Genomic DNA, 26,448 nt, shown 5'->3' with positions numbered 1-26,448 from the left:
TACCATTAGGATGGTATCATCTGCATATCTAAGGTTATTCATATTTCTCCCATCAGTCTTGATTGCAGCTTGTGCTTCATCCAGCCTGGCATTTCACATGATATATTCTGCGTATAAGTTAAATAAACAAGGTGACAATATAGAGCTTTGATGTTCTCCTTTCCCAATTTGGAACCAGTCTGTTGTTTCATATCTGGTTCTAATTGTTTCTTCTTGACCTGCATACATGTTTCTCAGAAGGCAGGTAAGGTGGTCTTGTATTCTCATCTCTTTAAGAATTTTCCACAGTTTGCTGTGTTCCACACTGTTGAAGGCTTTAGTGTAGTCAATGAAGCAAAAGTAGATATTTTTCTGGAATTCTCTTGCTTTTTCTGGATGTTGACAAGTTGATCTCTTGTTCCTCTGCCCTTTCTAAATCCAGCTTGAACATCTGGGTGTTCTTGGTTCATGCACTGTTGAAGCCTGGGTTGGAGAATTTTGAGCATTACTTTGCTAGCGTGTGAGATGAGTGCAATGGTGCAGTAGTTTGAACATTCTTTGTCATTGCTATTCTTTGGGGCTGGAATAAAAACGTATCTTTTCCAGTCCTGTGACCACTGCTGAGTTTTCCAAATTTTCTGACATATTGAGTACAGTGAGTGTATTGTGTAGATCAATTACAGAATGACTATTATCATGGTATATCATAAAAAGTGGCAAAATAATACCACTTCTCTGCTTCCCATTTTCAGTTCAAATAGTGAGTAATAAACTGAAATTGCACAGTTTATGACAAGAAAATACCTTTATTATTAGATGATATGCAGTTATAATTAGCAACAATTTGAAACATGAATGTTCTCCTGGTCTCCCTCATTCCCTAATTTATTGATCATAAAAAACTAGTTTCTGAGAATATTTTCTTTTTCATGATTAAGAGGATATTTACCTATTAGATCATTAATGAGGTTCTAAAAGCGGCGAAAAACACTTCAGGATAAAGTGCCCATAGCAACATTTACCATATAACCATTACTATGAATACTTTTGCTTTTAAAATGTTCGATCAAAGCTTAATTTAATGACATTGAAACATGTATATCATCATATGTGAAACGAATCGCCAGTCCAGGTTCGATGCATGATACAGGATGCTCAGGGATGGTGCACTGGGATGAACCAGAGGGATGGGTTGGGGAGGGAGGCGGGAGGGGGTTCAAGATGAGGAACACATGTACACCCAGGGCAGATTCATGTCAATGTATGGCAAAACCAATGCAATAATGTAAAGTAATTAGCCTCCAATTAAAATAATAAATAAATATATGTTATGAGCCTTCTGAAGGAACAATCTTCTTGCTTTCATTCTTATTCAAAAATTGGGGTTATAACTCTAGCCAAACATATTTGCTGTTTAAAAGCAGAATATTGAAACCATCTTTGAAATTAATATTCATAAATAGAGGGAAACAGCAAAATCCTGAAATGTCCTAAAAGGCAAACTAAGAAGTACACCTATTCTTGATTTTCACATATCTAGAATTACATTTATTCCCTTATGAATACTTCATTCTTGCCAGTCTTCCTCAAAAATACAACCCAGGCATTCATTTATCCTTTAATTCAATAAATACAAGCCAAACACCTAATAAATAGAAAGTGCTATGTTAAAGAAAGGGGATGCAATTGTCAACAATAAATAAAGAATTCATTTCCTCATGAAGAATATATTCAATGGAGATTTTCCAAAATACTTCCAATATCACTGAATTCCAAGCATACCCATAACCCTATTTGCCCCAAATTCTCTTAAACTCCCAGGAAAAGCTTTCTTTATGTCCTTTTTTAAAAAATACATTTGTAAAGTTTGCAAGTAATTCTTTAGAGACCCTTTTCCATTTAGAACGGCAATTCTCCCCTTGAGCCTTAAATTTTTGAATTTTCCTTCTAAAACAGAGGCTGAAATTTGTTTAATGAAAAATAAGTCACTGATGTGGTTGTTTCTTCCCATGACTGAGAACTTTCTATGGAAGATGTTGTATGTCTCATTCTTGTCTTCTTCTCTTCGTTACGGGGCTTACTTTTTGTTCAGTGGCTCATTAGAAAATTGTGATGGAGTCTTGCATGCTTTTTCTCTCTCTACCAAAGACTTAATGATCCTGAGCATCTCTGATGCTGGTCCCATCTGAGCGGAAGAGGTGCAGCATCCTCAGTCGGATCTGCTTGGTCTTAATGGTATAAACCACTGGGTTGAGCACTGGAGGTGTGAGAAAGTGCAGATAAGAGAGCAGCACATGGCTGGAAGGGGAAGCTCGTCTGCCAAATCTGTGGATCATGGACAGACCAATCATAGGTGTGTAGAAGAGCAGCACAGCACAGATGTGGGAGACACAAGTGTTGAGGGCTTTGAGGCGTTCAGTCTTGGATGCAATGGACAGCACTGTCTGGAGGATGAGCCCATAGGACAGGACAATGAGCACAGAGTCCACCCCCAGTGTGGACAGCACCACAAAGAGGCCGTAGATGCTGTTAATGTGGGTGTCAGCACAGGCCAGCTTCATGACGTCTGGGTGCAGGCAGTAGGAGTGGGACAGCAGGCGAGTCCTGCAGTAAGGCAGCTGCTTCAGCATGATGGGGGCTGGGATGTGGAGACTGATGCTGCGTACCACAATGGCCAGGCCCAGCCTGGCAATCCTGGGACTCGTGAGGATGGTGCCATAGTGCAGGGGCTTGCTGATGGCTATAAAACGGTCAAAGGCCATGGCCAGCAGCACAGAGGACTCCATGATTGAGAAGGTGTGGATGAAGAAGAGCTGAGCCAGGCACACATCCAGGGACACCTCCCTGACTCCCAGCATGTAAATGGAGAGCATGGTGGGCAGGGTGGAGGCAGACATGCCCAAGTCAGTCACAGCCAACATGGACAGGAAGTAGTACATGGGCTGGTGCAGGGAGGGCTCTGACCTCACCACCCACAGGATCAGGCTGTTTCCTGCCAGAGCAGCCACATACATGGCACACAGAGGAATGGAGAGCCATGTGTGCACAGCCTCAAGGCCTGGCAGGCCTGTGAGGAAGAAGGAGGTGCCAGTGTGGTTGGAGTCTGCCATGGTGACCTGAGGGGTGGAACTCCAAAAGTATAATCACACACCCTAGAATTAAAAGATTACTGGGTCAGAATCTGTTCTATAAATTAATACATTTAAAAGACTCCCCAAAATGATTCTCTGATAATTACAGCCTTTTAATTTTTCCAAGTATTCCCCCTAGTTCATAGATCAGGAATCCTTAAAAAAAAAAAAAAAAGTGAGTTTGAATTATTAGAAGAAATCATGCATATGTAGTAAGATTGGCTCTGGAGCCACACAACAAAATTTAACCCTAAATCAGAGTTTGGATCATGGTTCTTGAAAGGGAGTGAGACCATATTGATTCTAACTCTACATTATACATACCGGGAAATTAAATCCAGGTCCCAGTGTAGTCAGTGTGTCTGATCTAAAAGCAGAGTTCAGTTTTCCTCACTCCCTGTCACAATCTCCTTCACATACTTTTCAGTAAGTACTTCTTTAATAAGGTGAACATGAGAATTTTGCAGAGAGATACCTTCTTACTTACTAAAACATGGTTCCCTTTAACACATTAACACACCCGTGTGAGCACACAATTGAAGCCTTTCTACATGCAATCTAAAATGCCAAGTTATGGACATTTATCCAAATATGATTCATTGTCTAATATCTATGATTCACTGTCTTATATGCATATTGAACAGATACTTTAAAGATCATCAGTAACTATTCAGTATTATATTTATGAAATTATAGAAACTAGAAAAAGACATTTGTTTGCCAAGGAATCAGGATTTAGCTCCACTTAAAAAGTAATTTCTGGAGGAGTACAAAAATCTGAGAGTAGATCTTTTGTTTTCTCTGTGTTCTCTCCCTTGAATTTTGGCCACTGTGTCACTCCATGTCATCTCAACCACCTTCCGATACTTTGCCCATTATGACTTCCATTTCTGAGAATACAGTGAAAGAGAACTCAATTTGAAAGTTTTTTCACTTTCCTTCCTAATCATAAACAAAGGGAGATTACTGCAGTTTTCCAGAAATACAAAACATTAAAGAATCACAATGAAAAGGGTAATTTAATTTCGAGGAATCTTATTTAATCTTATACTCAGAGACTTTTTTTCAGATGGTACTGATAATTTTTCTTTATCACATTTCATGTTATATGCCAGGGGAAATGCAATCTAGTATTACTCTCTCTTTGAAAAAGAGGTCTGCATATTTGTGAATTCTTTCATTTTGCTTCTGCAGGTAAAAATATATAGTTCATTTCCTTTTTATTTTATGTGAAGTACTTTACAGAACATTTTCATATATACCATTTGAAAGCAATTCAAACTTCAGAATGTAACAAATCAGTTTTTCCAGACAAAGCAACTTAATCATGAAGAATTCAAATACTTAACTTTCCTAAGTTTGCATAGATAATAAAAGGAGGGAGGCTTTCCTCATGGCTCAGGGGTAAAGAGTCCATCTGCCAATGCAGGGGACATGGGTTTGATTCCTGGTCCAGGAAGTTCCCACATGCTACGGAGTAATTAAGTCTCTGAGCCACAGCTACTGAGCCTGTACTCTAGAGACCAGGAGTCACAATTACTGAGCCCACGTCCTGCAACTACTGAAGCCAGCCTGCTCTAGAGCCCATGCTCTACAACAAGAGAAGTTGCTATGGTGAGAAGCCTGCACATTGCAACTGGAGAGCAGCCCCAGTTTGCTGCAACTAGAGAAAGCCCATGCAGCAACAAAGGCCCAACACAGCCATAAAGGAATAAATAGAATTATTTTAAAAATAAATAAGTGAAAGGAGGCTCCAGGACTGGAAGTGATTCTCTCTGACTCAGTGCTTTTTACTCTGAATATTGTTGCTTGAAAGACAAATGCCAGTCAAACAGACTTGAGGTACTCATAAACCTTATCTTTAAATCAAATGAAACTAAAAACTCTCATGAATTCCTGTTTTTTTAAAGTTCCTTCATAATGGCCCCTTCAGGTTTGTCTATTGTAATCTACTTTCTTACCACCAGGTTAGATGCCTACATTTTCAGTCAGTAATTAAACTGTCTGAGGCAATGTTCAAGATCCAGGAAATAGAATGATGAAAAAAAACAATAAGATGTCAATAAAAAGAGATTCATGAGTCAGATACAGATTTAGCAAGGAATACAGTATGTTACTAGCACACAGGTTAACTAGGAGGTAGGTATCTATGATAGATGTAATTGCAACAGAAATAAGAGAGTTAGGTGAACCTTCTAGAATCAATACTATCACTTAAGAAAACTGTATTCCATTTGCTGGGGCTTCAGAGATCAGGGTGGTATTCTCTTCTGTGCTGAATATATAGCACGTGGCTCTGAACGTGTGGACCCTGGGCTAGTGGTATCAGCAGCATGATAAATTGTAATAAGGACAAATTATTAGGTCCCACCCAAGCCTACTGAATGATGGTTTCTCAGGAAGAAGCCCAGAATTAAGGTGCTTTAACCAATTCTCCAGGTAATTCTGATGCAAACCGAAGTCTGAGAGTCACTGTGGTACATTCTTAGGAATAGTATTGCTTAGTAAACAGATGAGTGTGGTGCTCTTGAAGTCCCACTAAAACAAAAAAATGGGGGAGAATCAAAAGTCATGAGTTAAGAGAAAAGGAACACTCTTAGACAAAGAAAGAAACCTTGCATCTTAGTGCTAAATTCTGAGATGGAATCAACAAAGACAGTCACAAACACAGTGTTTTAGTAGGATCTACCAAATGAGTTGACCATAGATCATTAAAGAGTAAAGATATAGATTATAATAAATAAGGATACTATTTAAAAAAAAAATTTCAGGACTTCCCTGATGGCTCACTGGGTAAAGAATCTGTTTGAAAAGTATCACATTGTTGATAAGGTAATCTGTCCACTAAATTCTGCTGCTGTAGGAAGTTGGACATGCTTTTTTATCCTTTTTCCATACAGATTTATGAAGTTTCTAGTCAATTACTGAATTCCCATCCTATCTTCACCCTGGGGTTTCTTCAAAGTTAGAGAAGAATCTTTAACATTTCTTTAACAGATTCAACGGAGAAGGCAATGGCAAGCCACTCCAGTACTCTTGCCTAGAAAATCCCATGGATGGAGGAGCCTGGTAGGCTGCGGTCCCTGTGGGGTCGCTGAGAGTCGGACACGACTGAGTGACTTCACTTTCACTTTTCACTTTCACACATTGGAGAAGGAAATGGCAACCCACTCCAGTGTTCTTGCCTGGAAAATCCCAGGGACGGGGGAGCCTGGTGGGCTTCCGTCTATGTGGTCACACAGAGTTGGACACGACTGAAGTGACTTAGCAGCAGCAGCAGCAACAGATTCAAAGACCCTTTGCTTCACTCACAGGTTTTACATGTACAGGTAAAAGTACAATGAATTCCCCTAAAATAAGCAGATTCAGGGTTCCCGGCCTTATTTCACTTACTTAGTCTTTGAGAAAATGGAGCTCTGAAAGAAGACATTGAGATGCTCATATATGTAGTGTATATTATTATTTTTTATGTTTTGTACTAAACTGCTTAGAAGAGGGAAAGTTTTGTTTGTTTGTGTATATATTCATGTGTATGTGATGATTTTTCTTGTTTTAATGTTTTTAAAAACGTATTTGCTGAGTGAAGGGATTTCATTGTAAGCAGCAGAATAATATGGTTGAAAAGTCTAGGTTCAGGCTAGACTCTGGTTCAGGCTCCAGCAATAAAACACTAAATAAATAAACAAAGCAACTTGGACAAAACTTGGACTTAAACAAGAGCTGTTTCCACAAGAATTAAGGATGCCCTGTGAGCTTCTTCCTCATAGGAATTCCTCCTTTTGTTTTGTCCACAGATTTCCAACTAGGAGAAAACCGTGGAATCAAGGTACAAAGTGGGAAGTCACACTGGATTTTCTAACACCAGTATTTATTTTCTTCTGCAGGCACATTAAAGTGAAACTCTGGCCCAATCATGTCTGACTCTTTGTGACCCCATGGACTATACAGTTCATGGAATTTTCCAGGCCAGGAAAATGGAGTGGGTAGCCTTTCCCTTCTCCAGGGGATTTTCTCATCCCAGGGACTGGGTCTCTCGTATTGCAGGCGGATTCTTTACCAGCTGAGCCACAGGGAATGACCATAGAATCCTTAGGCACATTAGGATTCAGATCAACAGCATTGAGAGAGAATATTGTGCCATGATAGTTATAGGAAATAATGAGAGAAGAGGCTTCACGTTCATAAAGGATTCTCCTCTCACACTGCATACACACACTCACATATACTATGCTAATTTCACTTGCATCATCTAAAGAATGGAAATGGGTGAATTGTACTAATTCTCATTGTGTGCCAATCTGATAGTTTTACCTGAAGATAAACTAGAACAGTGGATAGAAGAGTTCCTAGTATTCTATGAAGTATTTAGAAAGTAAATAATAACTGAATATTTGTCCATCCTTTAATTTAGAAAATTTACTTACCATACTCAAAATCCAAGGCACTTTTTCAATGCTGATTCTTCAGAGATTTAGACAAAATTGCAAGTAATCTTGACCACGTTAAGCTTATCAATTCACATCTTTTTGTTCACTTCCATCTTGCAAGGAGAAACAGACCATCTTTTCAAACTGTCTTCACAAACCAGCAATCCTGGTTTACCATTCTGTTCCTTAAACTTTTCCTCACTTTAGCTTATCTCCCTTAAGGAACATAGAATCCATCTGCCTAGAAATTCAGGTATACACATATCAGGCTGTATTTAAGACAGTGGGGGCTTTTGAAAATAAGTTGCCAGCTCCTAGTTGCCATTTAATTAGTTCTATCTGTTATGACAACACTTTTGAGAAATTCTTTGGAAAACCTATCCAATAGCTCCTAGATAGTATCTGAAGATGAAGAGCCCCTTTTCTTCCTCTAAATCTTCAATATAATATCCTTTTTCAGGGTCTTATTTCAAAACATATTTTAAACTAGCACTAATAAGAAAACTTGGCAAATTGATTTTACTCCTTCTTTCCACTCCAAACCCCACAGATTGTTTACTTACCCAGAAGGAGATAAGATCTGAGAACATTTCCAGCCCCTCTCCTGGGTACATTCCTGAATTTTCTCCCTTGATGAACACTCTGGGCTTTGGGGAAGCAACTCCCTTTAACCATGTCACTGCCAAACAAGTTTTGCAATGGGCCAAAGACTCTGTTGTGATTGGAAGTTCTTTGGACCTGCCAAGGCTGAATTTTTCAGTTACTGAGTCCCTGTATATTCCAATTAAAAAGCAGTTGGCCTTTTTTAGAGTACAAACTTCAACATCAGAAAGGCCTGAGTTGAAAAAAGTCTTTACTGGTAATTGTCTAATGTGCAGGCTCTTTTGGGCCTAACTTCTTATGTCCCTAAAATATAACATTACTACCTTTGGTAAGTAACAGATATATGATTAACATCAATGGCCCTGGGGCTAAACTGTCTAGGATTGAATCTCAACTCTGTTCCTTAATAGCTCAGAATATTTGGGTATGTTATTTAATCTTTCATTGACTCAGTTTCCTTATCCATAAAATTAGAATAGTGAAAAGAGCTAATTCACCGTAGTTTTGAAGATTAAACCAGGTACTCCATTAAAAATTTTAAAACAATGCTTGCTGTTATTCAAATATTTGAATAATTATCTGTTATTTTAATATGATTGTTATTTTATAATACTATAGTGAGTTTTTTATATAATAATATTACAAATCACTAGTTCAGTTCAGTTCAGTTCAGTTCAGTTCAGTCGCTCAGTCGTGTCCGACTCTCCGCGACCCCATGAATCACAGCACGCCAGGCCTCCCTGTCCATCACCAACTCACTAGTAAGTTATTTTATTTTTTTATTTTTTTAATTTATTTATTTTAATTGAAGGCTAATTACATTATTGTGTTGGTTTTGCCATACATTGACATGAATCTGCCCCGGGTGTACATGTGTTCCCCATCTTGAACCCCCCTCCCACCTCCCTCCCTATTCCATCCCTCTGGTTCATCCCAGTACACCAGCCCAGAGCATCCTGTACAAAGTTATTTTAAAAGCACATATTAAACATCAAATAAATTATATGCTAATGATGGTCTTACAAATGCAGCAAAGAAACTTTCTATTGTTGCCACAGAAATTGTAAAGTTCAATAAAATGAAAGACTTTCCAACTTTGAGGTCATGTCTCTATAGTTAAATAGAAATTAGAAATTTAGCCACAGCATTGAAAACCAAGACAATTAATGCTACTATGAAATAATGTTTTGTAAAGTTCTTTGTTTCACAGTAGAGGCAAAATAAAATGAAAGCTTAATTTTTGTAGACACACTTACTTGTCAAATCCCCAAGTATGAATGCAGAAAAATAGAGAGGCTCAAAAAATTTTCCACTTCAATTTCCACTTTCATGTTATATGTTATAAAGAAATAATGGATATTAAACATATTCCAGCTAATAAATAAATAACTCTAACTCTGGACAAGATATATAAAATATACCAAACCTTGAAAAACAAGCAGGAAGATCTTTGATTTCTTGTGATAAAGGAAACAAGATGTGAAATTCATACCCATCTGGGCTTTCTGCCTGACTGTATTTTACAAGCTCAGACAAGGAAATTGAATGCAAATTTAGAGCCATTCTCTTCCTAATGGAGGAAAGTATTAGCCTGTGAGTGGCAGACTTACTTGACCTAATGTTACCTAGTGTTAACAAATCCAAGCTCCCTCTGCTTACCACATATGAAAGTGAAAGTTGCTCAGTCTTGTCCAACTCTTTGGGACCCCATGGACGATACAGTCAGTCCATGGAATTCTCTGGGCCAGATTACTAGAGTGGGTAGCCTTTCCCTTCCCCAGGGGATCTTCCCAACCGAGGGATCAAACCAGGGTCTCCTGCATTGCAGGCAGATTCTTTACCAACTAAGCTATCAGGGAAGCTCACCACATGACAAATCAATAAATCCAAGAGGCTAGGTGTTGAGGCAAGGAATATGACCTTATATAGGAAGATGGGTGCTGTAGAAGATGGCAGACTACTGTCTAAAAAGAACATCTTATTGGGTTCTGGATACCAGATTCTTTAATATAATACAGATGGCGGGGTGGGGGGGAAGGTGAGGAGGTAAAAGGGGGTCATTAATGTTACAAATATCTCCTGAAATGGCCAATCTCAGAGAAGTGATGTGTTAATTTCTTCCTCCCTGTAGATATCTCCTGTGGACAGGGTCCTGAACAAAGGCATTTTGGTTTAACATTCAGATAGAGGGGCAGGATTCCCTATGGCAGGCCATTATGTATAGACAATATCATTTGAGTGAACAAAAGCAATGGTAAGCAAAGATTAAAATGAAAGAAACAGATGCAATATGGAGTCAAAATTTGCTTTTCCCTATATCACTAGTACAGATTATGTTTGTGATAGAGCAATTCTATCAAAGAGGTTAACTCAAGATTTACTTTTGAAAGAAAGAAACCAGGACACCAAAGCAAATCAGTTTCTCTAGCTTTGACTAGCCTATGAAAGCCTAGTCATTTCTCATAAAAATGGCCTTGCAGGATGACAATTTTGCTTACTTTTTAAATCCTCCTTAAAATTCAGAGAAAATTCAGTTGTACATGGTATTCATCATTCAAAGACTATAACACGATAGTTTATGTAGGCTCAGAATATGCCATGTCTTTATTAGAAATTGAGGAGCAGTGCTTTAATTACTTTCAGAGGGCTAAAGAATATTGGAGTCTGTATCTGCTTTCATACCTCATGAGGCTTAAAGAAACACTGATCTGCATAATATTCACATCGTAATACGTTCCATTTTATTATGATAATTAATGTATTTATTTCATTAAAACGCATTTCAATTTTTTGAAATATTCTACTTGGTTTACATTAACCAGTGTAACCCACATCTCAAGTTAGTATGCAAATCATAAGAAAAACATATTTTGATTTCACATATTTGTCAAATTTTCAGACAGTACAACAAAAAAAGGCTTCCTTGAGCTTAATTTTGTATGGTTCTAGGTTTTTAGTTGAAAGACATCATTAGACGTCATTTTGGAATCCTACTTTTCTAATTTGCTTGCTTTTACATGAAAATGATATTCTCAGGAGGCTGTTGGTTTCCTCTGCAATAATCTGAGTAGTCTGCAGACTGATAATGACTTTGTCAAATAAGAAACGTATTTGTTGATTAGTTTGTTTTTCGTTAAGGAGGCACTGTTAAGTAGGCTGGAAAAACACCATAATGTATTTTGGTCAGTGTTTCTGACTATTAATTGATAGATTGTATGAAAAGTACTCTCTGCCTCCTCTCTGAGAAATCTTCAATCAGCAAGCTGGAAATCATAACCAGGGTTTCAACCCTGAGGCTCAGAGTTTACTGGGTTGGAGCATCTTTAGAATGCGTGCTCGAATCTCTTTGGTTTTGACAGTGTAAACAATTGGGTTGAGCATTGGAGGTACAAGAAAGTGCAAATAGGAGAGAAGCATGTATATCTGAGCTGGCAGCTTCTTTTTCCCAAAGCGATGGATCACAGACAGGCTGACCAGTGGGGTGTAAAATAGTAGTACAGCACAAATATGGGAAATGCAAGTATTGAGGGCTTTAAGCCGTTCGGCATTGGAAGCAATGTTCAACACTGTCTTCAAAATCATCACATAGGAGAGGAGAATGAGGACCGCATCCAGCCCCAGTGTGGAGAGCATCACAAAGAGCCCAAGGCCACTGTTCACAACTGTGCTGGAACTGGCCAGCCTCAGAACATCAGGGTGAACACAGTAGGAATGTGACAGTGCATTCACAGGTTGGAATTGCAGTCTTCCAAGGAGTACAGGCAGGGGCAGGTGGAGGGCAGCACTCCGGGACACACTGGCCAGCCCAATGGCCCCGATGCGCTTGGTTGTCAGGAGGGTGGCATAGCGTAAGGGCTCTCGGATAGCCACACAGCGGTCAAAAGCCATGGCCAACAGCACAGCTGACTCAATTACTGAGCATGTGTGGATGAAGAAGAGTTGCACAAAGCAGGTTGCAGCTCCCACCTTCCTCTGGCCCAGGAGAAAAACAGCTGCCATGGAAGGCAGTGTGGACACTGTGAGCCCCAGGTCAGCCGCTGAGAGCATGGAGAGGAAAAGGTACATGGGAGTGTGGAGGCTGGGAACAGACTTGACGATGTACAGTATGGTGATGTTGCCCAGCAAAGAGAGAAGATAGACGAAGCAGACAGGAATAGCTGTCCAGCAGTGAGCAGTCTCCAGTCCTGGGAAATCCATCAGTATGAAGAAGAAACTGCTGGCATTATTGTTGATAGGAATTGTCATAACTCTGAGAGATTTTTGCCCTTTAAAAATTGTGGAAGCAACAAAATATTATTTTTTCATAGCATTTTCTATCGTCTCATCCCATGTGGTATACCCCTGGCCCATGCCTAAAGTAATACTGCTCTGGTCACAATACTGAATCATATTTCTGTAGAAATTTCCCTAGGACAGGATTCCCCAATCTCAGCGTTCTAATGCCTGATCTTCTGAAGTGGAAGTGATGTACTAGTATTAGAAATACAGTTCTCAATAAATGTAACGCACCTGAGTCATCCCTAAACCACCCACCCACCCTCCTGGTCTGGGAGGCAAAAAATTGTCTTCCAGGCAAACCATTCTTGATATCCAAAAGGTTGTTGACCTCTGCCTGGGGAATAATGCTGTGCTATATTCTTGGTGATTTGTCCTAGTTATCAATATCAAATTTGGCCCTTCACATATAGAAAATTCCTTCCTCATATGAAGATATTTCAAGGTATAAAAAATGCAAAGGGGAACTCTGTATTGAGAGCATAGAGTCCATGTGCATAATCTAAAACAGTTTTTATAATAGAATAGGGTTGTAAGGAAACCAAGATTCAGATCATTGTATCTAATCAATGCTCAGGGGTTAGGAAATAATGTACATAAAAATGTTAATATTAACTCTGAACTCCTGATATTACCAGATGTATATTTTGCTTTGGCAGTCAGGACATCATCAAAAGTAATATCTGTGACAGGAAGACTCTAGGAAGGGTTTGACCTTGATGTGTTTGTTTACTGGACTCAAGTTTCTTCTCAATCCTACTTCTAGCTCTCTAAAAATGTCTGAATAGCTAGTACAGACATGTGAGAAGAAGTTGAAGGCTAGATAGTATTTGTTGTTGGAGATACAATATATTCTCACTGGTCTTACACAATTACTGAGTTCCTACTATGTACTCAATTTTAGTCATATACTGATATACGATATATAAGTTGTGTTTTTGAAGGTCCTATAACCCATAGGTCACCAGAGAACATGTTCACAAACTAGTTCACGAGGGCACTGACCATGAGACAGATAAAGAATCCCAACTGTGAATCTGCATCCTGCTTTCCATGACTCACCTTTTTAATGATTCTGGTTCCCTTGAGGACAATTATTAAAGAAAGGGCTAAAGTGAAAAATCTTAGTTCATGGAGTTCCAAAGAATCTTTGTTCACATTGAATGGTGAGTCTGTTTGTTAACATCCTCTTGGGCAGTCATGTATGTGGCAGTTATGAGCAGTTTTTGTGACCCCATGGACTGTAGCCCACATAGCTCCTCTCTCCAGGCAAGAATAACCATTCCTTTCTCCAGGGGATCTTCCCCACCCAGGAACTGACCCCGACTCTCCTTCATTGCCAGCAGATTCTTCACTGTCTGAGCCACCAGGGAAGCCCTAACTAATCTTCATGATATTCTAACTCTTTTTCATAAACTGACTGTAATATTGCCAGATAAAGTAATAAAAGACACCTTCGATCCCCATTCCACATGTTATATGTTAGTCTAAAGAGAAGCTAAAGAAGAATTTTTGTGGAGGGTGAGCAACAATGGTCAGAACCAAAACAAGTGGGGTAATTTAATAGTAAATTTTGGCAGAATTATAGGACAAGTAGTGAAAGAGGATGATGAATATGAAGAAGAAGAAGGAAAAAGAGAAGAGCTCTCTGTAAAGACAGCAAAAAGCAGAAGCAGGCCTATCATGTTTGAGATGGATCTGTGATCCAAATATGAATACTGGAATTTTATATGAGTACACTATTTGAGATGTGAGAGCTGATGAGTCCTAGGAATCATCTATATTGTTCCGAAAAAACTCTCTGAGTTGCAGTTACAGAGGGAGAGGTGGGTAATGAGTATTCTTTGTATCCATCAAACTGCCCCTAACAAATTTTATTTATACACTGTTAATGGCATCACTGACTTGATGGACATGAGTTTGAGTGAACTCCGGGAGTTGGTGATGGACAGGGAGGCCTGGCGTGCTGTGATTCATGGGGTCACAAAGAGTCAGACACGACTGAGCGACTGAACTGAACTGAACTGAATCACAGTGTATTTTCAACAGAGAGGAAAAGCACCCCCCTCAAAATGTAATAAAATGAAATTCCTATAAGTATAGATAGTAAAAGTTAAAAAAAAAAAAACTGAAATTCAGCATTATTATTTGTGGGAGAATATTTTATTCAGGCTTCCATAACCTCCTATAAATATTTGAAACTGTTCAACAAAATGTCGTAACCACTTTATAATGATGAGACAGATAATGATGAAATTGTAGTGTGAATACAATATAGGCTTCCCAGGTAGCTCAGTGCTGAAGAAACTGCCTGCAAAACAGGAGACGCGGGTTTAATTCTTGAATAAGAAGATCCTTTGGAGAAGGAAATGCCATCCCACTCTAGTATTTTTGTCCGGGAATTCCCATGGACAGAGGAGCCTGGAAGGCTACAATGCAGGGGTTCGCAAAAAGTCGGACACGATTTAGAGTCTACAATAACAACAACAACATGAATAAAATAGACTCTGCAACATCCCTAAGAGGAATGTAAAACTGTGTCTCAGAAAGCAAATTCATTTTATTGTGATACTTAAGTAATTATGGAAATGTACCTTCCTGTATTGGTTCTGATTCATGAAGGAGAAGGGTTCCAAGCCCTCACTAAATAACTGAGAGTCTAGATTTTCCCTGTGTTGAAATATTCCAGTCTGCATTCTTATCTGATAAAATAAGACACCTGGATATTTCCTTCTCTCCCACAGCCTTAAAGGATTTTTGAATGTTAACAGTTAGTAAGGAGCAGCTATACATTTTTGACACATGTATACATAGAGAAGAAACACACATTACAAAATGTCTGTATTTGTTCACAAAGAAATGCTAAAATGACAGGAGATAACACAGAATGAAAGAGAACACCTCTGGACAATGGCTAGAGCTTGCAGCGTAAGGCAATACTTGCTTCTCTCTGGATAAGGTTTCCCTCAACAGTTTCATCTTTAACTGTCTTGTTGTTATAAAGTGGTTATGAAATTTTGTTGAACATTTTTCTAATATTTTTAGGAGATTATGCAAATATGAATTTTAAAATTCTTTTTTAAAAAATGTACAACTTTCTGAGAAACATTTCTATGTTGTCCAGATGCTAGGTAGCTCTGTGGCCATACAGATCTTTAAAGGTGTTAATGCTGCGTTAGAACACTAAGTTGCACAGAGTCCTGGAGTTACTTGCACTGACCATGAGGAATGCTATATAAACTAAATCATTACAGTTCTTCAAAGTATCAATACAGGGCAATTATGCTTTCAAAAATCTTATAGATTTAATATTATCAGTCCCTTATACCATTTCTTTTCAGACTATTTCTTCATTGTAAGAACTTCACTGGTAAATACTTGGTGTCATCTCTGTTACAATGCAGTGTGAGAATTAGAAACCGTATTTCCAGCTTTTATTTTTTCCCTCTTTCTTCCTTCCTTGCTTCCCAGCCTTCCTGCCTTTCTTTCTGTTTTCATTATTTCTTTCTTTTCTTTCTTACATTAATTATTATCAATTATCTAATGTATGTTTTACATATGAAATTTATCTTGCAGTTAATCTTAAAAAATTGACTGATTTTTGGATGAGGAAAGAGGAGTCAGGGATGGTTTCTAAAACTATACAATGTATCATATGAGAGGATAAGAGATACTAGATACCTCCAACAAATGTCCACCCTGCCTCAGAAATTCTCACAGTCAAGTTTGCAACCATATCTAGCATAGCTCATGACTTCTCTTGACTTCCATCTCAAGTATACAAACAGCGTGATTAGAATTAAACTCACCCAAAGTGTTTCGATCACTCACCAGGCTCTGAGGCAGGGACACAACCTCTGTGGATCATGGTACATCTGGAGCCTCCTTAGGCTCCCTGCCTTGAGCATAATACCAGGTGAGCAGGTTTATAAAGCACTGGTTCTGGCTCTCTCTGGAGGCTTATATCCAATCCCTATGGCTTAGTGTCTCAGAGAAGCATCAGGTGTGCATATACCAGACAGAGCTGTCCATTGCTAATTTTTGTGGGTCTTTGCCAGATCTCCAAATGATCTATGGTATAAGCTTAGAACACACAGTCAGTTCTGCTTCAGGCTTCCTTTCTTCTGTTTCCAGCCTAAGCTCTTCTTAAGTCCATAGAGATCAAAATCATCAACTGATCATAGCTATTCTGTCCACAGAAACATCTTGCAATGTATTTAGATACCCAGGGCATACAATCCTTTATATCCTTCAGTTCAGTTCAGTTGCTCAGTCATGTCTGATTCTTTGAGACCCCATGAATCACAGCACGCCAGGCCTCCCTGTCCATCACCAACTCCCGGAGTTCACTCAAATTCATGTCCATCGAGTCGGTGATGCCATCCAGCCATCTCATCCTCTGTTGTCCCCTTCTCCTCCTGCCTCCAATCCCTCCCAGCATCAGGGTCTTTTCCAATGAGTCAACTCTTCGCATGAGGTGGCCAAAGTATTGGAGCTTCAGCTTCAGCATCAGTCCTTCCAATGAACACCCAGGACTGATCTTTAGGATTGACTGGTTGGATCTCCTTGCAGTCCAAGGGACTCTCAAGAGTCTTCTCCAACACCACAGTTCAAAAGCATCAATTCTTCGGCTCTCAGCTTTCTTTATAGACCAACTCTCACATTCATACATGACCACCGGAAAAACCATAGCCTTGACTAGACAGACCTTGGTTGGCAAAGTAATGTCTCCACTTTTAAATATGCTATCTAGGTTGGTCATAACTTTCCTTCCAAGGAGTAAGTATCTTTTAATTTCATGGCTGCAATCACCATCTGCAGTGATTTTGGAGCCCAGAAAAATAAAGTCTGACACTGTTTCCACTGTTTCCCCATCTATTTCCCATGAAGTGATGGGACTGGATGCCATGATCTTAGTTTTCTGAATGTTGTGCTTTAAACCAACTTTTCACTCTCCTCTTTTACTTCCATCAAGAGGCTTTTTAGTTCCTCTTCACTTTCTGCCATAAGGGTGTTGTCATCTGCATATCTGAGGTTATTGATATTTTTCCCAGCAATCTTAATTCCAGCCTGTGCTTCTTCCAGCCCAGCATTTCTCATGATGCACTCTGCATATAAGTTAAATAAGCAGGGTGACAATATACAACCTTGACGTACTCCTTTTCCTATTTGAAACCAGTCTGTTCCATGTCCAGTTCTAACTGTTGCTTCCTGACCTGCATATAGGTTTCTCAAGAGGCAGGTCAGGTGATCTGGTATTCCCATCTCTTTCAGAATTTTCCACAGTTTATTGTGATCCACACAATCAAAGGCTTTGGAATAGTCAATAAAGCAGAAATAGATATATCCTCCAACTCTTCTAGAAATCCAGAGGATAGTTTCCTTAAGTTGTAAGTATCTTGGTTGTAAATACATTGAGAGTTGAATCTCTAGAGTGTTATTTCCTTGAGTGATAATGTTAACAGATTACCTCCAAGATAAATAGGTTTTGCACAGACTGATCTTTGTTACAATAAATTTTTTGTATTGTGTCTTCACCCGCTCCCTTCCCCTGAGATGAATTTGGGATTGAGGAGGGCAACATTTGTACTCAGAGTTGGCCAGAAAATGCAATGAACAGAATTATCCAGAGAGACCAGAAAATAACCAAAATAGAGAGGTGCTGGAAGAGATGAGAAAGCACAGACATCTAAGAAGTCAGCAGATGATAATATCAAATACTGACCAGTGTCCAGGGATGAGGAGACAGGATTTGAAATAGGTTATTTGATTTGGTATTAATAATTGAGTGTTCATTGGGGAACTTTGCCCAGGCAGTTTCAATGGAGCAATAGAGACAAAATTTGATTGCAAATGGAGTTGAAAAAATGATTTTACTTAGTTTAAATACAAATAAACTAGGTTGTTTGGGGATGCACACTTATATAATCACAATAAAAAGAAAAATAATGAACTGAACACTATAAAGTCAGAATAGCGATTTAATGTGACAGTGGTAAGGTTATGTTCAGGAAAGACTGCAGAGGAAATTTGGGTGTTATTTCTTTATTTAGGTGATATTTATGTGGATGCCCAATTTTACAAAAATTTGTTACATTTTTCATTTATTTACATGCAGGTTTTAAACTCCAACAAAATGTATTTTAAAATGATTTGAGAAGAATAAGACTATTAAGACCATTTATGCATTTTTTTCAAATAGCTTAATTTTGAGCCAGAGGGAAATTTTAGATTAGGTACTGAGTGATAGCTATATCTGATTGAGAGTCTTAATAATGTATTTTAAAACTGTTGATGAGAAGCTAGTGGAAAATCAGTCACTGGAGATAATTATTTCTAATTAAAGAAGCACAGGATATTCATGCTTGGTAAAGTAGGTGTGTTCATTTCCTATTGCTGCTAATCAAATCACCACAAACTCATGGCTTAAAATAGCACAACGTTGCTATCTTACAGCTCTGGAAATTAAAACATCCAAAATGAATCTTCCTGGACTAAAATCAAGGTATCTGCTGGACCAGTTCTTTCTGAAGGATATCTAGAGGAATCTGTTGTCTTGCCTTTCTCAGAACCTAGCAGATGTTTGCATTTCTTGGCTTATGGCCTCATTCCTCTACCTTCAAAGCCATCAATATAATGTCTTCTCTTCTGACAGCCGGCCTCCCCCTTACAAAAATCTTGTGATGCCTCAGGCCCACTCAGAAAATTCAGGATGATGTCCTCATCTCAAGATCCTTAGTTTAATTGCATCTGCAATGTTTCTTTTGCCACATAAGTTAATATATTCATTCACAGGTTAAACGTACGGATATTTGATGGGCCAGAATTCAGCCTACTGTTTGAGGAAAAAAACATAGAGTGAGAGTTAAAATTTGGTTGAAACACCAGAATATAGGTCAAAAGGAATTTTATGCACTGAGTGCAGTAAATCAGACAGAGAAGGAGAAATATCATGTTTGCTCACTCAATCATGCCTGACTCTTTGCGATCCCATGAACTGCAGCAGTCCAGGTTTCCCTGTCCTTCACTGAGTCCCAGAGCTTGCTCAAACTCATGTCCATCAAATTGGTGATGCCATCCAACCATTTTGTCCTCTGTCGTGCCTTTCTCCTCCTGCCTTCAATCTTTCCCAGCATCAGGGTCTTTTCCAATAAGTAGACTCTTCCCATTAGGTGGCCAAAGTATTGAAGCTTCAGCTTCAGCATCAGTCTTTCCAGTGAATATTCAAGATTGATTTCTTTTAGGATTGACTGGTTTGATTTTCTTGCAGTCCAGGGGTCTCTCAAGAGTTTTCTCCAACAGAACAGTTCAAAAGCATCCTATACTTTGGTGCTCAGCTTTCTTTTTGGTCCAACTCTCGTCGTATGACATCCCTTATATGTGGAATCTAAAAAGAATTGATGCAATTGAACTTACAAAAGAGAAAGAGACCCACAGACTTAGAGAATGAATTTATGGTTGCCAGGGGGAAGGATGAGAGGAAGGGATAGTTAGGGAGTTTGGGATGGACACGTACACACTACTGCATTTAAAATGGATGACCACCAAGGACCAACTGTATAGCACAGGGAGCTCTACTCAATGTTATGTGGCAGCCTGGATGAGAGGGGACTCTAGGGGAGAATAAATACATGTATATGTATGGTTGAGTCCCTTTGCTGTTCGCCTGAAACTATCACAACATTATTTGTAATTGGGGCAGGAGGAGATGGGGATGACAGAGAATGAGATGGCTGGATGGCATCACCAGCTCGATGGACATGAGTTTGAGTGACCTCTGGGAGTTGGTGATAGGGAGGCCTGGTGTGCTGTGATTCATGGGGTCTCAAGGAGTCGGACATGACTGAGCAACTGAACTGACTGACTGATACCCCAATATAAAACAAAAAGGTAAAAACAATTTAAAAAGGAATTTTATGAGGCCATATGAAAATCAGTCAAAAGATGATATGAGAGTCTCATATATATAAGGGTAGCAGGTATAATGAACTCTCCAGAAGTTCCCATGCAGAGATTGTGTTTGGGTCTGATGATATTAAGGAAATGGAAAGAATATTTAGAGTTCTAGAAGCCTATTCTATCTTATTAATTGTAATATGTGGAGTAAAGAAAGGCAAGAGTAACTGGAAGAGCTAAATCTCTGGAGCTCTTTCTTTTATTCTGAACAACAGACAAAAGCTTACAACTATGAAAATGAATATATTCAATTGCATATAAAAATATTGGCAAATCTCAAAGACAATTATGTTAAAAAATTTGGTGACTTTTCTGGAAAGCATTTTAAACAATGTTATATATCATGTGTATGCTTGTTATATATACAATGAATATGCTTATTATATACACATCAGTTCAGTTGCTCAGTCATGTCCGACTCTCCACGACCCCATGAATCACAGCACGCCAGGCCTCCCTGTCCATCACCAACTCCCGGAGTACACTCAAACTCATGTCCACAGAGTCGGTGATGCCATCCAGCCATCTCATTCTCTGTCGTCCCCTTCTCCTCCCGCCCCCGATCCCACCCAGCATTAGAGTCTTTTCCAGTGAGTCAACTCGTCACATGAGGTGGCCAAAGTACTGCAGTTTCAGCTTTAGCATCAGTCCTTCCAATGAAAACCCAGGATTGATCTCCTTTAGAATGGACTGGTTGGATCTCCTTGCAGTCCAAGGGACTCTCAAGAGTCTTCTCCAACACCACAGCTCAAAAGCATCAATTCTTCAGCGATCAACTTTCTTCACAGTCCAACTCTCACATCCATACATGACCACGGGAAAAACCATAGCCTTGACTAGACAGACCTTGGTTGGCAAAGTAATGTCTCTGCTTTTTAATATACTATCAAGGTTGGTCATAACTTCCCTTCCAAGGAGTGAGCGTCTTTTAATTTCATGGCTGCAGTCAGCATCTGCAGTGATTTTGGAGCCCAAAAAAATAAAGTCTGGCACTGTTTCTACACATACATATTCATTAAATTTAGTTTCTCCAGGTGACTCAGACAGTGAAGAACTTGCCTTCAATACAAGAGACCTGGGTTCAATCCCCATGTTGGGAAGATCCCCTAGAGAAGGAAATGGCAACCCACTCCAGTATTCTTGCCAGGTGAATCCCATGGATAGAGGATTCTGGTGGGATGTAGTCCACGGGGTGACAAAGAGTCAGTTGGACATGACAGAATGACTAACACTTTCAATGAGAAAGGTAAAAATAATCAACAAACTAAAATTTGTGTGGTTACTTTTGGGAACTGAGTTGGAAGTCTGATTCAGCGAGAAATCTTTCCCTTTATTGGTAACTATTTTTATTTTAAAAGTTTAGATTCAATTGTGGCAACATATTATAATTCAGAAGAATCAAGTTGAAAAATATATGTAGGTTTGTTGTATCATTTTCTGCACTTTTGCATGCTTGAAATATTTTCTAAAAATAATAATATATAAACAAGAGGAAAAGAGGATTGGATTGAGGGCAAAATTGAACATCTCAAATAATATTAAAATAAATACATTCAAAAGTTAATGATAGTTTGATATTCTTTGAATATAGGAGATTACAATTTTTCTTTGATATTGGAAAGAAGAATTTGATGGCATATCTAGATACAAACATTTTTATGCAAGTGAAAGAGTTGCTAACATTTGGTATTAAACTGTGGATTATGAAAAAAGTCACTGAGGGTTTCAAGTATATACATTTAAGGCATCAAATGACCTAAGTAAATTTAATATTATTAATTTGTAGCTATTACAATATGAAAGAATCTAGTGTTACTCTTAACTAGAATTAAAACATACAGGTGTTAAGAGTAGAAAATATAAAGACATTTAAAATGGTTCCAAAGTTGAAAAATGCAAAGTATAAAAAACAAGAAAGAAAATTTAAAAAAAGCAAAAACAGAAGAAAAAAAAAAACCAACAACAAAGAAAGGATACTGATGGAGCTTTTTTAGGAGTATGTGTGATCCAGAGTGAATATGAAAGACATTGAAAAAAACTGGGACCAGAGGAAAGGGTAAAGTACAGATGCTATGAAAAGGAGTGAATGTGCTTGAAAGATAGAATATAACAAAGATTGATATACTGGATTTGAGGATTATACTCATTTTTAATGATGATGATATTTAACTCATAATCAAAATGTTGATAATAATGAATTTAGTAATAAATTGGTGACATTGCAAATTTTAAGCAAAGTGGAGAAATAAAAAAATTAAGGATTGCATAAGTTATTTAAATCGGAAAGTACAATTACTTATGAAATTATATATTAATTCAAAAATTTGGGAGGATTTCTTTGAATTACACTTTACGATGGATTCAGTTCAGTTCAATTCAGTTCAGTCGCTGAGTTGTGTCCGACTCTCCGCGACCCCATGAATCACAGCACGCCAGGCCTCCCTGTCCATCACCAGCTCCCGGAGTACACTCAAACTCATGTCCACAGAGTCGGTGATGCCATCCAGCCATCTCATTCTCCGTTGTCCCCTTCTCCTCCCGCCCCCAACCTTTCCGAGCATCAGAGTCTTTTCCAGTGAGTCAACTCGTCGCATGAGGTGGCCAAAGTATTGCAGTTTCAGCTTTAGCATCAGTCCCTCCAATGAACATCCAGGATTGATCTCCCTTAGAATGGACTGGTTGGATCTCCTTGCAGTATAAGGGACTCTCAAGAGTCTTCTCCAACACCACAGTTCAAAAGCATCGATTCTTTGGCGATCAGCCTTCTTCACAGTCCAACTCTCACATCCATACATGACCACGGGAATTAGTAAATCCCAAATCCCAAGTGTTGCATTATAAATGTAGACTTTGAGTCAGTTTTTAAAAAAAATGTGAAAGGAGATAGTCAAATGGTGTGAGTAACTAAGAAGGGAGTTTTATCTACCTTTTAACCAAGACCTAAATTATTTTGGAGGATTATTTGAACTTAATTTATTTTCTCAGTGTAAGTCAGATATAGTCTCTCTATCTTCATATTCAAAGCATTTCAAATCAGAAATTCACATTTTAAAGTGCTTTAAGTATACAGTTCCGTGATAATAAGTATATTCCCAATGTGAAATAATAAATTTCCATATTCTAAATATTTAATATAAATTGGATCATGTTGTTGAAACTAAGTTTGTGTGCCTGATGCACAGTGAGACCAAGAAAACTGCAGCATCAGAGCCTGGAGCAAAGTCATTAGCCAAGTAGGCACCAACTTTGAAGATGGGAAACACACAGACCAGCGTCTCCTGCATTGCAGGTGGATTCTTTACCAACTGACCTATCAGGGAAGTCCATGGGAAACACAGGCTTATCTCAAATCCACTTTGCTGGCTGGCCCAGGACCAAGATTTTTAAAGGCAAAAAGTGTAGGGGAGAGGGTTTTAAGATATGTATTCAGCTTACGGACCTTCTGGTTGATTGGTGGTATAGCAACACCATGCTGTTTCTGGAATATCATCAACTTCTGGTTCCAGTCATGCTCCCAGAGGTCAGCATGTAGTCATATCCTCCACCTGCAGGGGGAGTGGGTGTGGGTCAAGAATAATGGAGTGAGTTGCCATTTCCTTCTCCAGGGGATCTTCCAGACCCAAGGATGGAACCTGTGTCTCCTGCATTGGCAGGCAGATTCTTTACTGCTGAGCCACCAGGGAAGCCTTGGTTTCTGTAGAACTACTCAAAGATGTGCATCAGATTGTTATCTGTATCCCTTCAGAGGGAACTAGGAGTCCTGTGACTATTGTCCTAATCAGTAACTTCTTGAGCCTTCTAATTGGAGAAGGCCTAAGAGACTGAAGTCTTTTATTTTTCTTTCTTTAAACAGGAAATGCAGCCAATTGCTTTGTTTTTTATCCAAGAGGGGTCCCTCAGGGTCCTGCTCAGTTTCAATCATACAGTATTTCTTCTCCTATATCTGGTTTATTTCATGCAGCATAAAGTTTTCAAGGTTCATCCATGTTACAGAATGTATCAGAATTTTATTCAGTTTCTTAATTGGATAACATCCCATTTCTTATGTATACCACAGTTTGTTTAACATTCATCCAGTTGATGAACATTTGTGATGTTTCTACCTTTTGGCCTTTGAGAATGATACTGCAATGAACACTCACATATGAGTGCCATTTGAATACTTGTTTTAAGTTCTTTCAGTTATATACCTGAATAGAATGGTTGGATCTCATGGAAATTCTGTTTAACTTTTTGAGGAACCATTGACCTCTTCTCCCCAGTAGCTGCACTATTCACTATTTTATATTCCCTTTGGCAAGATTCTAGGATTTCAATATTTCCATATTCTGGAAATGGATCTTTCAGAGACATACTACAAAATATAATGAAACACAAGTTAGTCAGAATTATAGTTCAATTTGGTTAAATATAGATTTTGATGAGTTTTTTTTCTTTGTTTATGTGCATTACCTAACCTGCAGTATAAAGGTTCATACTTTTAACATATATGATCTCCCTATTTAGGAAAGATTCTTTTTATTGACAGAATAACTTTCTATTGTTATGTTGACTTTATTATGTTTTTGTTAGAAAACAGCTAAGGTTCTTTACAGTTACATTCTTTTTTTTTATTATTGGTATTTGCAAATAAATCAGCGAGTATTGTTTCTCAAGTACCTAGGATCCTATGTTAAATGTACAAATATTTTACAAGTTTTGACTTTTGCCCTCCCCAAATTGAATCTTAAAGTAAAATAAAATTAAACCTTTCAATTTTACTACAGTAAAAAAAAAAAATTCAGAATATCTTTCCTCTTAAAACAATCTTTCAGATTTCCCATTGGCCGCTGGAAAATCACAAAGATTTTCACCTTATAAAAAGAGAGGTGCTAGAAGTATTTAAGTTTATTTGATATGTTACAATGGATGGATTCAATAGGAAGAACTGTCAGATTAGAAGAGATGCTCTGTTTTCCCTAGGTTAAATTGGTGCAGTTAAAATGTTGTTAATATAAATACCTCACAAGTTATATTCTCTTTGTATAGTAGAGATCTAGGTAGTTCCCAGAGATTTGTTAATGTCTTGCTCTTCATAATCCATATCTATTTGTCAGAAACCTAAAGGTACTTTGCCTGATAGAAGGAAACTACAGTGTATTAATAGTAATTTAATTTATTTAAAAAAAAATGTTTACTTGGTCATGACCTACTTCTTTAATTTGAATGTAGCAATAGTTTTCAGTTGGCAGCTTAATTAAAATTCAGGTATTTAGTACCTATAAAGCTATTCTGAAACTCTGAACTTCTATGTCTTGGATATGTATGTAATAAATTTTTGTGAATTATACATATTTATGTCTCAGTAGAATATTGTTACAGCTCAAGATTTCTTTCTCAGTAAAGATTGGATTCATTCATTTTTATAAATTAGATATTATACTTTCTTTGAAAACAGGTAGAATTATTATCCATATAGACATTTTGTCTAGTTTTTTTGTTGTTGTTCAATCTCTAAACTGTGTCCATCTCTGTGACCCATGGACTGCAGCATGTCAGGCTTCCCTGTTCTTCACTCTCTCCTGGAGTTTGCTCAAACTCATACCCATTTTTTTCTTAAATTGACTTTATTATATTTGTTTTGAATGCCACAGGAACTAACAAACTCCTTGTCTTATCATGAGCTCTTACCTGATCTTTCTCTTTTGAAAAATGTCAGTAATAAAGTGAACATAGACATTTTAAGTATTTCATTATTTGCAAATGGTTTTGTTGTTTCGGTTGTTGTTTTACTCTGACACTTCCCTGGGAGCTCTTGAAATTAGCCATGGGACAGATGCTTCTTCTTCAACTAAAAAAGACTGTCTCAGAGCCCCCATGAATAACTGTGAGTGCACGCTTAGCCACTAAGTGTGTCTGACTCTTTGTGACCCCATGGACCGCAGTCTGCCAGGTTCTTCTGTCCATGTAATTCCCCAGGCAAGAACACTGGAATGGGTTGACATTTCTTTCTCCAGGGGATCTTCCAGACCCAGAAATCAAACCCTATCTCTTGTATTGGTAGGCAAATACTTTACAACTGAGCCAACTGGGAAGCC

The 26,448-nt window shown here is 38.3% G+C and overlaps 2 protein-coding genes across 2 annotated transcripts; both read right to left on the bottom strand.

Moving 5' to 3' along the window:
* Positions 1-2,099: 2,099 nt before the first annotated feature.
* On the bottom strand, positions 2,100-3,098 carry LOC129553947 (olfactory receptor 51G2-like). Its single transcript, XM_055422618.2, has one exon. It carries the CDS (start codon positions 3,087-3,089, stop codon positions 2,130-2,132), a length of 960 nt encoding a protein of 319 aa, XP_055278593.2. The 5' UTR covers positions 3,090-3,098; the 3' UTR covers positions 2,100-2,129.
* An 8,339-nt stretch (positions 3,099-11,437) lies between these two features.
* Positions 11,438-12,385, bottom strand: LOC129553946 (olfactory receptor 51G2-like). Its single transcript, XM_055422617.2, has one exon. It carries the CDS (start codon positions 12,383-12,385, stop codon positions 11,438-11,440), a length of 948 nt encoding a protein of 315 aa, XP_055278592.2.
* Positions 12,386-26,448: the final 14,063 nt, after the last annotated feature.

Source organism: Moschus berezovskii, chromosome 14 (assembly GCF_049115385.1).
Source record: "Moschus berezovskii isolate FMDL1 chromosome 14, NW_MosBer_1.0, whole genome shotgun sequence".
Taxonomy (NCBI): domain Eukaryota; kingdom Metazoa; phylum Chordata; class Mammalia; order Artiodactyla; family Moschidae; genus Moschus; species Moschus berezovskii.
The sequence above is the reverse complement of the archived record's forward strand: the minus strand, read 5'-3'. Positions and strand labels throughout refer to the sequence as shown.

What these genes read in the sequence shown, in the direction of transcription:
- LOC129553947 (XM_055422618.2), bottom strand. Translation starts at nt 3,089, where the DNA reads ATGGCAGACTCCAACCACACTGGCACCTCCTTCTTCCTCACAGGCCTG.
- LOC129553946 (XM_055422617.2), bottom strand. Translation starts at nt 12,385, where the DNA reads ATGACAATTCCTATCAACAATAATGCCAGCAGTTTCTTCTTCATACTG.